At 42.8% G+C, this 11,807-nt stretch overlaps 2 protein-coding genes across 5 annotated transcripts in view; both read left to right on the top strand.

The window, feature by feature from the left end:
• Positions 1 to 6,497, top strand: part of AKAP17A (A-kinase anchoring protein 17A) — a 22,143-nt gene extending 15,646 nt beyond the window's left edge. The window contains exon 6 of one of the 3 annotated variants that reach the window (XR_004841795.1): positions 6,470 to 6,497. The gene's annotated coding sequence lies outside the window, so the exon portion shown is untranslated. Of the gene's footprint in view, positions 1 to 6,074; positions 6,154 to 6,466 lie in introns of those variants that run through there. The other 2 variants (XR_004841796.1, XR_004841793.1) reach the window with 2 other exon arrangements.
• Positions 6,498 to 6,556: 59 nt separating this feature from the next.
• Positions 6,557 to 11,807, top strand: part of ASMT (acetylserotonin O-methyltransferase) — an 8,471-nt gene continuing 3,220 nt past the window's right edge. The window contains exons 1-5 of one of the 2 annotated variants that reach the window (XM_009637571.2): positions 6,557 to 6,645; positions 8,470 to 8,644; positions 9,836 to 9,965; positions 10,816 to 10,884; positions 11,398 to 11,516. In XM_009637571.2, the coding sequence (XP_009635866.1) occupies positions 6,574 to 6,645; positions 8,470 to 8,644; positions 9,836 to 9,965; positions 10,816 to 10,884; positions 11,398 to 11,516 (565 nt within the window). In that variant the 5' untranslated portion in view covers positions 6,557 to 6,573. The remainder of the gene's footprint in view (positions 6,646 to 8,469; positions 8,645 to 9,835; positions 9,966 to 10,815; positions 10,885 to 11,397; positions 11,517 to 11,807) is intronic. The other variant, XM_035892858.1, reaches the window with a different exon arrangement.

The following is an 11,807-nucleotide window of genomic DNA, read 5'->3' on the forward strand; positions in this document are numbered from 1 at the left end:
ATTCTATGATTCTATGATTCTATGATCTTGAAAGCTGTTAGAGAAAATGGGAATTTTTGCAGTGGCTCCCAAAATTGTGGGTGCAGGACTGTACTGGGGACCACAAGGCTATAAATGCCAAACCAGTGAGAGCTGATCACTGATCAGTGCTACCTGGGCATTGCACCAGTGTCAGCTTTAGGACAGTTCTTAAGTGTGTATAGCATCATGTAACAGACTATTGCAGCTGTTCACGTTTGATAGCAGAGGTAAAGATGTTGTTAGAGTCTATATAAGATAGCAATTAAACCAACTAGTTTGGCAGATGCCTTAATTCACAAATGTGTGAGCAAAACTGACCACTGATGTCTTGTGTTGCTATACAAATGAAGTTGTTTATTATTATTAAGAGGAAATACATGTATTGCCCGTGTTTTGATCTGGTATCCTGCCTTTGAGGTTTGGTTATTATAATCTGGATGCAACACCCATTTCATTAAGCTTAAGTTGCATTCTGTTCATCTGGCCCTTCTCCAGCCCAATGAACGTGTTATTTGCAGAATGTTTCTTTTGCTGCCTCACCATAAATTTGCAGAGTTGACGCTAGCATTTGTATAAAACAGCAGCCTGGTTGCAGGCGATCCTTCAGAACTGGGTGTGCAGAATGGATCCCTTTAGTGTTACATGTGTAAGTATTACTGTTTTTAAAAGGAAGTGTCCCCCTGTTATTTTTTTTTTTACTTAATCTGATACTAGGCTCTTGAGGCTTGTTTGAAACAGTATGCACCACCATCCTCCCTTCTTTAATCACAGCACAGAAAAGGAATTTGATCTCGTTCTCCCTCATGTTCTGCATCCCCTAAATACACCTGCTGCCTCACAAAAAAATTACATAGATTAGCTCAAACAAATGCTTTGCCATAGTAGTAGGTTATAAAAATTTTGAAGGGCTAAGGCTGATTGGAATTGTTTTCCAACTGATAACTGTGGCACCTGCAGAGTGAGCTCTACCTGCTCTGGACGGGATGCCCAGGAGTGCTGTCCCTGGACTATTTGTAGGACAGCATGAAGGGGTAATGGTTTAACCCCAGCTGGCAACTCAGCACTACCCAGCCACTCTCTCACTTCCCCCAGGTGGGGTGGCGGAGAGAATCAGAAGAGTAAAAGAGAGAAAACTCATGGGTTGAGATAAAGACAGTTTAATAGGCAAAGCAAAAGCTGCATGCACAAGCAAAGCAAAGCAAGGAATTAATTTTCTGCTTCCTGTGGGCAGGCAGGCGTTCAGCCATCCCTGGGAAAGCAGGGCTCCATCACACAACGGTGACTTGGGAAGACAAATGCCATCACCCTGAACGTCTCCCCCTTACTTCTTCTTCCCCCAGCTTTATGTGCTGAGCATGACGCCATATGGTCTGGAATAGCCCTTTGGTCAGCTGGGGTCAGCTGTCCCGGCTGTGCCCCCTCCCAGCTTCTTGTGCACCCCCAGCCTCCTCGCTGGTGGGGTGGGGTGAGGAGCAGAAAAGGCCTTGACTCTGTGTAAGCCCTGCTCAGCAATAGCTAAAACATCCCTGTTTTATCAACACTGTTTTGGTCAGAAATCTAAAACATATTCCCATACTAGCTACAGTGAAGGAAATTAACTCTATCCCAGCCAAAACCAGCACACCTGCAGACAGGATAAGGCTGTAAAAAACATTTGAGTCCATGTAAAAGGACTTCAAGGGGTGCCTGCCCATGCCAAGCCACAAGAACACTTCTTTCTGAAGTTCTCTTTTTGAAGAAATGGAGGAGAAGATTGTCAGATTAGCAAGTATAAAATGGCCCATTCAAGGCAGTAGTGTGTCCACTGATTTTCTCTGATGCCTGACAGAGCACAAGTCATTTCTGACATGAGAGCCTGCCTCAGCTGCTCTCTGTCTTGGTTTTCTTCTTGCATCTCTCTCTCTCTCAAGTTTTGGCCTCTCCCATTTTTAGCTAGTGAACCTGTCTGTCCTCAGGGAGGCTGCACCTCTTATCTGCTGGGACTTTCCCCTGACAGAGACCTCAGTGATTATTTGGTTGAATTATTTGTTGAGACATTATTTGCAGGCCAGGAATTTAAACCAAAACCAACTCTGGATTGCTTGTGATAGACTTTAAAAGACATTCTCAGTCCAAGTTTTTACTATAAGGAAAACTGAGGAGGAGGGAGGGTTTGCTTAGAGAATGAGCTGGGTGTACAGGATTTCCTGCCCACTCCAAAGTCTGCCTGTAACAGGTGTGATGCAAGCAGGAAAAAAAATAAAACTAGTTGGTGTCAAAAACTGATAGAAGCAACAGTCTTGTTCCTAGGGAAATGCATCTATTGCAAAACCTGAGAAGAATTACAAGTTAAAAAGAAGAAAAAGCATTTTGTTAAAACTGGATGTTCTATTTCAAAGAAAAAGTATGATACTGAGGGTCTTGGCTTTTTAGGATTCCCAAAAAAAAAGAAAAAAAAAAAAAAGGGCACGAACTGTATTATCTTAGTGCACTTCCAGGCCACCTGATAGAAGCTGGGCATACTTAGAGGCTTAACAATGATAGTGAGGCACAGTTGTTTCCATGCTGGCATTACTGAAATTCATTATCATAGTCATGTCCCTGAGATTTGTATTTGTTGCTTGTAAGGAAGGTTGCATGTATGAAAATAGTGTCATCTGCCATTTCTCACTCACAGACATTAATTTTACTAAATCTGCTTTGTTCGTAGGTCATTTCTTACCTTAAAATGTTGTGCAAAAGTGACACCATTATTTTTTGTGTAGTATTTGTCCGTAGTGAGTCATTTTGGCAAAGAAAAATTCATCACCAGAATAGAACCGTGGAGGTAAAGTAACAGCTTTAGCCTGTGCACAGTCTAAGCGCTACGACAAAACCTTTGATGGGGTTTTCAAAGAAAGCAAACCATTATGATTTCATCTTCATGAATGCATTTGTAGCTTAAAAGCAGCTTAGAGTTTAAGCCTCACTAACACTTTACTTGGAAACAGCAGCACGCTGTGTGTGGCTTTGCACCAGCCTGGTGTGGGTTGTCCACAACCCTCCTCTCCTACCCCTCTCTACTGGTAGTAATCCCATTAGACGATTACATCTGGTGTCCTCAACAGACAGATTTAGTCATAATTGAAAAAGTATTTCAAGTGATTTTAATTAACCGTGCAGTCATTTTATTACCAGAGCCTCTTGTACTGTAACTTTGTCTTAAGTGAAGTGAATTTATGGCGTGTTAGAAGATGCTAGTCTACAGTTGTGCACAAAACTGTTACTTAGTCAAAACTACAAGGTTCAAGGGTTGAGCATTTTTGTATTCATGAATCTTTAATGCAGCTGTACTAAATATCACTGTATTATCTGATTACCAGTCTGGCTGAGTCATTTGAGGAAAGTGGTCTGTAAGCTGGTGAGCAGCAGCTAGCTCTTCCTAGAGTTGTTCTGTTTAGCTCAACAGAAGAGAAATGTATACTTCAGCGTGACGAGCATTTGCTTCCTGTGTGGCTGATGGCCTGGGTCTGAATAGCTGTTATGATCCCAGAAATGGGAAAACTTTATGCTTGGGCAAAATGGCACCAATTTGTTTCTCAGTAGCAGGCAAGCAGAACAGGCCTTTAGCAGAGAAATCTTTTTATTTTCCTACACCTTTTTAATCTTCTGGTTAACAATATTTATCTTATGTACAATTTGTTTCTCTGTTTTAATCAGAGGAGAGGGAAAACTATTGAGGGAGAGAGGTCAACCTGGTTATCCATATGGATGGAAACTTAGTGAGAAGGTTTTGAGCTTTCTTTTCCCATATAGCTCTTTGGAATGCATCTGAGGAACTGAAAGAAAACGTAGTGCATTCACTAAGAGTGAGTCTAGATTTGGGCAAGTGAATGAACTCCGCAGACTCGCACTTAGTGCATGTGCCAATGGAAGTTCCTAAATAGGAACTGAGATTGTGCACTGTCCTTGAGGTGGGGATGTCAGGGGAAGATACCTATTATGAATGTAGCTCTGTTCTTGAAATCTGTTGTCCAGGCTTTTCCTTCAGAGACACGGTGTCTTGTTAAATGATGCAAGCTGCACAGATTCTGAGTCACTCTGGCAGAGAGGTGTGTTGTGATCTCCAGCTTCAACAGTACAAACCAAACAGAATATTAGTGTCTAACCTGTACCGAACTGTGACGTCTGGTGCACCAGCAAGGCAATAGCACTGTATTTGCAGGCTATGTTGGCCAGGGTGAGGAGGTCTAAGTGTTTCTACAGTTTGGTGTTTGCCATAACTTTTGTATGTTTGGACCTGGTGCTCTGGTAACACAGGAGACCCTGTGGTGTTAGAACCTGGGAAATGGGTACTGTTTCTAAGCTGTGTGCAGAGTGGGGAAAAGACTGAAAACTATGACATCCGCTTAGCTAACTTTAACAACTAACTCTTAAAGTAGGCTGCTATTTCACTACTGGCTAAAACACACACATGAAATGTAGGGGTCTGAATGGAAAATGCAGATTCATAGAAGGATTATACAGTGGAACCTTTCAGTTGAGAAAGTTTTGCTTTATCCACAAAATAGTCAGAAGGAACATGTAGAAAACTTTTATACTGGCCTGTTTCTTCTAAAATGAGGCAGGTTCAAAAGAGAAGCAGAGAACTAAACTGCAGCAGCAGCAGCATATAGATATAGCTCTACTTCATAGGAAAGTAAAAGAACATTGAAATATTGTGTTGGGACAAAGTTATAAAGTGTAGTCCTAAGCATACACCAAGCTAATGTAAACAAAATGTTGATCTGCATGCTGCTCACTGTATTGCTCAAGTTTTGCCCGTTAACTTAATCGCTGAAGCATGGAGAAAGCTACCACTGAAAAACATGCTGTTTCATGACATTTTGCCTTCACTATATTACCCAAGTCATTTCTCATTTACTGTTGTGGTCTGAAGGGTCACTACATGTGTGATATAAAAACTGAGTCTTTCCTCGATGCAAAGGGTCTTTTCTCACCTGAGAGTCGCAGCATCTGCCCAAAAAGGGCAAGGCAGGCAAGATGGCAGGCATTTACAAGCTGGAGCAATAGACAGCGGGGCAGAGAGGTTTCAGGAAAGTAATCCAGGGGTTTGATTTTCTGATGAAAGATCTATGAGGCATGTTCTGCGTGGAGTTGAAGTCCATGCCACATCTGGCACTTGGCAGTCATTTTGTTGTTTCTTCCCAACGACTTTCTGCACACCCCTGGTTAGTTTTGCAGAGAAGGGGAGGAAGACTGTGGCAGCCAGCTGGAAAACATAGAACGTTTTGGTGTCGCTCAGCACCCTGCTCTGCCAAACCATGGCAAAGCACAAGTAGCATACCCCTGCTGTGGTGCTGCTATCAAACAGGCTAACACTTTCTAAGCCAGTATGTGGGGGGTACCTGCAAAATACGGAAAAGGATCAAGAGTAGATTTAATTCCTCGTAGACTTCACCTGAGTCAGAACAAACTAGTCACTGCAACAAAGCAGGACAGCAAAGTGACTCTTGCAGCTTCTCTTCAGGCTGGCTGCTTCTGCACCTAGGGATGGCGTGTACCCTACTGCCAGCCCCAGGGTCACCCATCACAGCAAGTTTCAGCTCCCCTCTGGCTACACATTTGTTTTATCCTTTCTGTGGGCATGGCTTGCAAACCAGGCCAGGGAAGCACACCCAGGTTTTTCACACCTGGGTGAAAATTACTCCAGGCCCAGACTGTGGTAGGATGCTTTCTTCTCCTTCAGCTCCCTATGTGGATTCTGCTCTCAGATTATTTCCTTGGAAGCTCTTGCCTGCTGTGTAGGAATTATGTCAGTCATTTTCCTTGCATGGGTAAGGTCTGAGGCCCTTGGTCCATGACCCAGAGCCCGAGGATGAACAAGTCTCTGTTTCAGCATGGTGAAGGTAAGTGCTGTGCATACATCTGAGCAACGGGTGAGTTGCATTAGGGCCATGGGAGATGCCAGGCTTGGCCAGGAGTATGCTGTGACTGCTTTGAGCTGAGCTGATACTCTTTTGCCCTTAAACCCCTGGGAATGTCCACATTTCACTTGAAGAATTGTGTTGCCAAATTATTGTCCTTTCTCTGAGGTCACATCATTGGGCTGACTGACATTTGTAAGGGTTTCTATTCTTGGGAAGTCTTCCAGCATCAAAATCCCAGCCTGCTGGAGTAGAGCTGCTTTTGAACAAGCCCCAGGTAAGACCCCGCTTTGGTTTAGGAACGCTGGTGCATTGCACCGAGTTCAGGTTCCTGACGCTGTTCTGTAGTGATTTCTTGTTACAAGCTCGTGACAAGCTCCCAAGTGCTTCTGAAGCACCAGGGGGTTAACCGACTGCTGAACTGACGGTACAAGCTTTAATCCGCACTGCTTCTTTAGCCTTGTTGATGGAAGAGCCAAAGAAACAGGTGAACCTGGTAGAAAGACCCATTGAAGCCAAATAACTTAGCTAGCATGTTTTGTAACCAGTGTGTTTCTCAGAAGGAATAAGATTAAGTGGATCATCTGGTGTGTACTCTGTGCCTGATGGAAAGAAGCTTATTTAAATTAAGAGGAGCAGAGAATCTGTGCCTCAGTCCAGAAAGAAGATGGTTTCCACGGAAGACCTTGACTACCCTCAAATCATCTTGCAATACAGCAATGGATTTTTAGTCTCAAAGGTAAGGAATATAACTCAGTCTTGGATAGATGTCTGAGAGTATGCAGACAGAAATATTCAAGGATCTCACTTTAGGTCCCGAATGTAAGTCTTTGGAATTAAAATAATCTCGTACAAAAGCATCCTGTCTGCTTATTTAGGCAGCAAGGAAATTTGAAAAGAAAAAGGATTTGAAAATGACTTGACCCCTCAGGATAGACTTAGCTTTTATTGAGACCTCTCTGACCTTTGGGGGCTTGGATGAGCAGACCTTGTCTCTGCATGAGGCTTTATAGAAAACCATAGGGGTTTATAGCTGAGGGCTTGCTGTCTCACTGCCTCAAATGTGGAAGGTTCCTTCTGTGGTGGGATTTCTTCTCACTTTTCATTTTTGGAGTTTGAGAAACAGAGGGCTGAATTCAATTGCCTTTTTCTCCCCCGACATGCCATGCAAAGAACAAGATTTTTCAAATATCTTCTCAAATAGTTTACTTCCCTCTCCCATGGTTTGTCTGTATGTATTATGCAGAAGGCTGAGCTTGAGAACTTCTGTGTATTGCCTTTTTTCAGGTGAAAGAAAGAGTCCAGTATAATGACTGTTTTTCCAAACAGCATCTGTTTAAGGCACAAAGCTAGAACTAGTAGTTCCACTTTCTGTATTGTTTATTGATGTTATTTGCCTTTCTGTGTGTGTAAGCACATGGGCATAAAATTGTAATATCCACTGCAGTGGAGATTTTTTCCTCATTTACTATTTAGTTATCTTTCCTATTGTCCCTTGCCTCACCACTAGCCAACATGGTAATGTGAGGAATGCTCTTTGGGTTGTGCAAATGCTGCTGCATCCTAAGGCTTCTGAAAGGCAGAGCTGACAGTAAAGAGAAGAAAAAAATGGATAATGAAAAATCCTTTTGCTTGGTGAGGAGTGCCCAATGCTTTCCAAATTAATGCTGGCACGATGTTTTTGAGAAATGATCTCAACTTCGGTTAAACCATGTTTTTCCTGAGGGTAAAAGGAGCTTCTCGTGGACTTTATCAAATCATTGTAGATACAGGCAGTCAATTGAGTTGATGCCTTTGTTACTATTTTAGGAGTGTTTGTGTGGCCGGAGAAATGGGCTAATACTTGTCAACGTGACTGTGTACAGCTAAAGAAGGATGTTTTTCTTATGTACGGTTACATATGTCTGTCTGAAGGTTGTGGGTTGTTCCTGGAGACATTACACACCTTCCTTCTCTTTGAAAAGACAGGGCAGTTCTGCTGGCCCGAATGAGGCACTCCTTTTGGCTGAGAGGAACCTCCCTGCCTCGGGGAGACCACTGTAGTCATGCACATCAGTCCCTGAAAATAGGGTCCATAGAGTGGGATGTTCCTCCCTGCTGCAAGCCACAGGAGAGCCTCCAGGGTTTACTGGAGCATACATTAGATCCTTAGCTAAAGAACAAAAACAACAACAGAAAACACCACCACCACACAGTCTTGCCTTTGTGCTCTCCAGGTAAAAAGCAAGAGAGACTGAGAATGTGCTCTGAAACTAAGAAAGAGGCAGGAACATTCACACCCAAAACCTGGTCTCTAAATGTGGACCTTTGTGAACCAAAATCATTGTCTGGATTTGCTAGAAAAGGAAAAAAAAAATGAAAAAAGCTGCGCTACAGGCACTGGATAGTATTAATGGTGTTCAGAGAAACTTCAGTTTAATCACTGGACTTGTTTATATGAAATATGATTTTACATGAAAAAATATTATTATCTGTATATTTTCTCCAACAAAGCAGCTTTAGAAATGCAATAGGTTTTGGTAGTTTCACCTGATCCCTCTCTCCCACCTTTTCTTATCCCCAGGTTATGTTCACTGCTTGTGAGTTGGGGGTGTTTGATCTTCTGCTGGAGTCAGGAGAGCCTCTGTCTTCAGATGCCATTGCTGCACGCTTGGGTACCAGCACCACGGGGATGGAAAGACTGCTGGACGCCTGTGTGGGATTGAAGCTCTTGGCAGCAGACTTGACACAAGAAGGAGGTAGTAAAGGCAGAAGAAGGGGAAGAAACTAAAAGACTTAAACCTCTGATGGTTTTGCAAGTGAGGTGAGGTGTGTGGGAACAGGTGATATCTAGTGTTAGGCCAGTTACTGTAGCTGGAAGGAGGAGAGAATTGCTTGAGAACACCATCCCTTCTTCAGCTGAAAGAGAAGCAGCAAATGTCAGCATAATTAAAGGTGTAAAGTAAAACCCAGGTGAAGGGCTCAATATCCCTAAACTTCTTTGTGCAAGAGCCTCAGGTGACCTTGGAGAAGATACTCAGAGTCTCTGCAGAGCTGGTCTCAACAAAAGTCTGAGGTGTGGGCATGATTTTAAACCTTAAAAAAAAATACCAGGGTGGATGGGCAACAGCACAATTTAAACACATGTTTTTACTTTCTTTGGGGTTCTACCGCCATGTGAAGTATTTTGTTAGGATGTTGATCTGAACTGAGAGTTTGCCCTTACAACAGAGATGTTGAGTCCTTGTGGTCAGAAGGGATCTGTGGCCATCAGAGAGCTGGTCAGGACTAGCTAGAGTCTTACAAGTTGTGTCCCCAGCTCTGGCTTGTATTGCCTTGCCCTGTTTTAGGTCTTACAGTAGTTGCCCAATGAGTTTAGGGAGAGCAGGATTTATCTTTTATACTCCTTTTGTATGCCAGTCCCGTGGGCAAGTGACACTACTGCAGACGCATTGGAGAAAGCGGGGCAGATTTCTGTAAGTCCTTTGGGTTTTCATCTGTCTGCAGAAGGTCCTGCCCTAGTGAACTGAGAGTAGATGTGGTTGGCATGATGTTTTGGGGACTTGTCTCCCACTTGCTGACTTTGTTGATTAGAAAAAAAGAACATGTATGCAAGGGCTTCTTATTTAAATAGAGCATACCAATAGCTTCCTCTGATGGTAAAAGCCTCTAGGTAAACGATGACACTTGTAAGGCATTCCTCTTGCTGTTCTTGAAAGAAATGTTTGGTGCTGGAGTAAGTGTAGGTAGGTAGTGTTTACTCACATCAAATGGGGCAACACGCATTTCAGCAGCCCTCACCCGCTGCTCATTGCAGTGGAAGGATTGACTGTAGAAGCAATGTCTTTGGTCATACAGACATCTTCTGGTGATAAGTACCACGCTGTGTGATAGGCTTGGTGAGGTGGTATATCATACATGTTAGTAAATATATTTATTTCACCCTTTAGCCCTCTACAGAAACACAGAAATTTCCAACACCTACCTTACAAAGTCAAGTCCTAAGTCTCAGTATCATATTATGATGTATTACTCCAACACAGTCTACTTGTGCTGGCACTACCTGGCCGACGCTGTGCGGTAAGGAGGAGTCTTGTGCGCTCTCTGTTGCAGACTGCTTTGTGGTGTCTGTGTGGCTGCTCTCAGGGCGGTGCGTTTCTGGGGAAGGGCTCAGTGAAGATGCTGGCTTCTTCTCAGAAAGAAAATACAACAGATCATTTTGGCTGTTAACAAAGCCAATATGTGTTCTTATTTTTTCTCGGTTTCCATTTGTGTGTGTTCTTGTTTTCCTTTTCCTTCTGATGCTAGCGATGATCTAGGAATCAGATTTCTGCGTGATTGACCTTCAGGAAAGCACTTGGTCATTACGGTGGCTCTTGAAGAGGCATCAACAAAGTAAATGATGAGCAATGATGGCTAAGGATACTTCTGTTGCTAAGGATACTTTTCTTGCAAAGGTGTATAGGAGTAGTTTAATATGGGTCTGGAGTCTCACTTGTTCCAGTCCATGCAGCCTATGATCAAACATGGTGTGTGTGATGGTGATGATTGCACCAGTCTTGCACCTTTACCCGAGATGTGTTCCCATAAATCATAGAATTACGGAATGGTTTGGGTTGCAAGGGACCTTAAAGATCATCCAGTTCCACCCCCCCTGCAATGGGCAGACATACCTTCTGCTACCTTGCTACCCATCCAACCTGGCCTTGAAAAGAACCATTCTTGTGAAAGGTTGAGACATACATCAGCATGTTTTGGGGTGCCAAGTGAGGGTGCCTTTACAGCCATTACAAACAGGCTGGCATGTATTCTGTGCAAAGTTGACCACCTTCCACACCAATGAACTAGCTGAAACTGCAGCCCCAAGGTGGGTTTGGGTGAAAGAAGAAGAAATCCACACTCATATGCTTTTTCTTGATTGCTGTTTTAGAGAAGGAAGAAACCAATATGAAAGAGCTTTTGGCGTTTCATCTAAAGATGTTTTTGGAGCAATGTACAGGTGATCATTACTAGGTTTATAGAAATTTTATTCTTATTGTAGATAAAAATAATGTTTTTAATTATGGATCAGGACAATTAAATGATGATGTGAGAATCCCAGTCATCAGAACCATCATGCAGCATTCTCCTTTCTCAACAATATCCATTACTGGGACACTGTCTGATATTTTGAATAGAAGTATATAATTTCCTATTCTGAAAAGCATCACAGGTCTCTGGCACAGAGGTAATGGTAGCCGAAGGAAAAAAGAATGCTTCGGAAGCCTGAGAATTAGCGGTGTAATATACTGTTGGATTTCGCTAGTCTTAATTCCCTATTTAAATGTATAGCTGCACCCTTCTGCTATAGTAAGACTCGAGGTAGGTTTATATGGAAAGAAAATGTATGCAGTGTCAATAAAAACAAAGATTAGTGTTTAATCTAAAACTTTTAATAACAGTTATATGATAGGAATCACCAAGGATATTCTAAGTTACCTTTTCTATGTGCTGTGGCTGTTTGCATTACTAGATCAGAAGAAGAAATGCTGAAATTCATGGCTGGCCAGAACTCAGTGTGGAGTATATGTGGCAGAGATGTTCTTGCTGCATTTGACCTTTCCCCTTTCAGGCAGATCTGTGACCTGGGAGGTGAGCATCAGCAGATCTTCCTTAACAAGCCTAGGAACTGCCTTCTTTTACAAGCCCTGAAAAGAAAAATAACTCCTATGTTATATGACGGGTACAGCAATGGAAAGCAGGACATGTCTCAGACTCTTGTCAGCAATAAAGGGAGCATTTTACTGTCTTGGTTGGGCTGAAAAGAGAAATGTGAGAGTGGTGGGAGCATTAGGAAGCTCAATGTTTTTCTCTACAGAGTGTCATTTGTGTGAGTAGTGGCTTTTATGCCCTTGCATATGTGGCAGGTTTGGTATTTTTTCT

Source organism: Egretta garzetta, unplaced genomic scaffold (assembly GCF_000687185.1).
Source record: "Egretta garzetta isolate BGI_Z169 unplaced genomic scaffold, ASM68718v1 scaffold370, whole genome shotgun sequence".
Taxonomy (NCBI): Eukaryota; Metazoa; Chordata; class Aves; order Pelecaniformes; family Ardeidae; genus Egretta; species Egretta garzetta.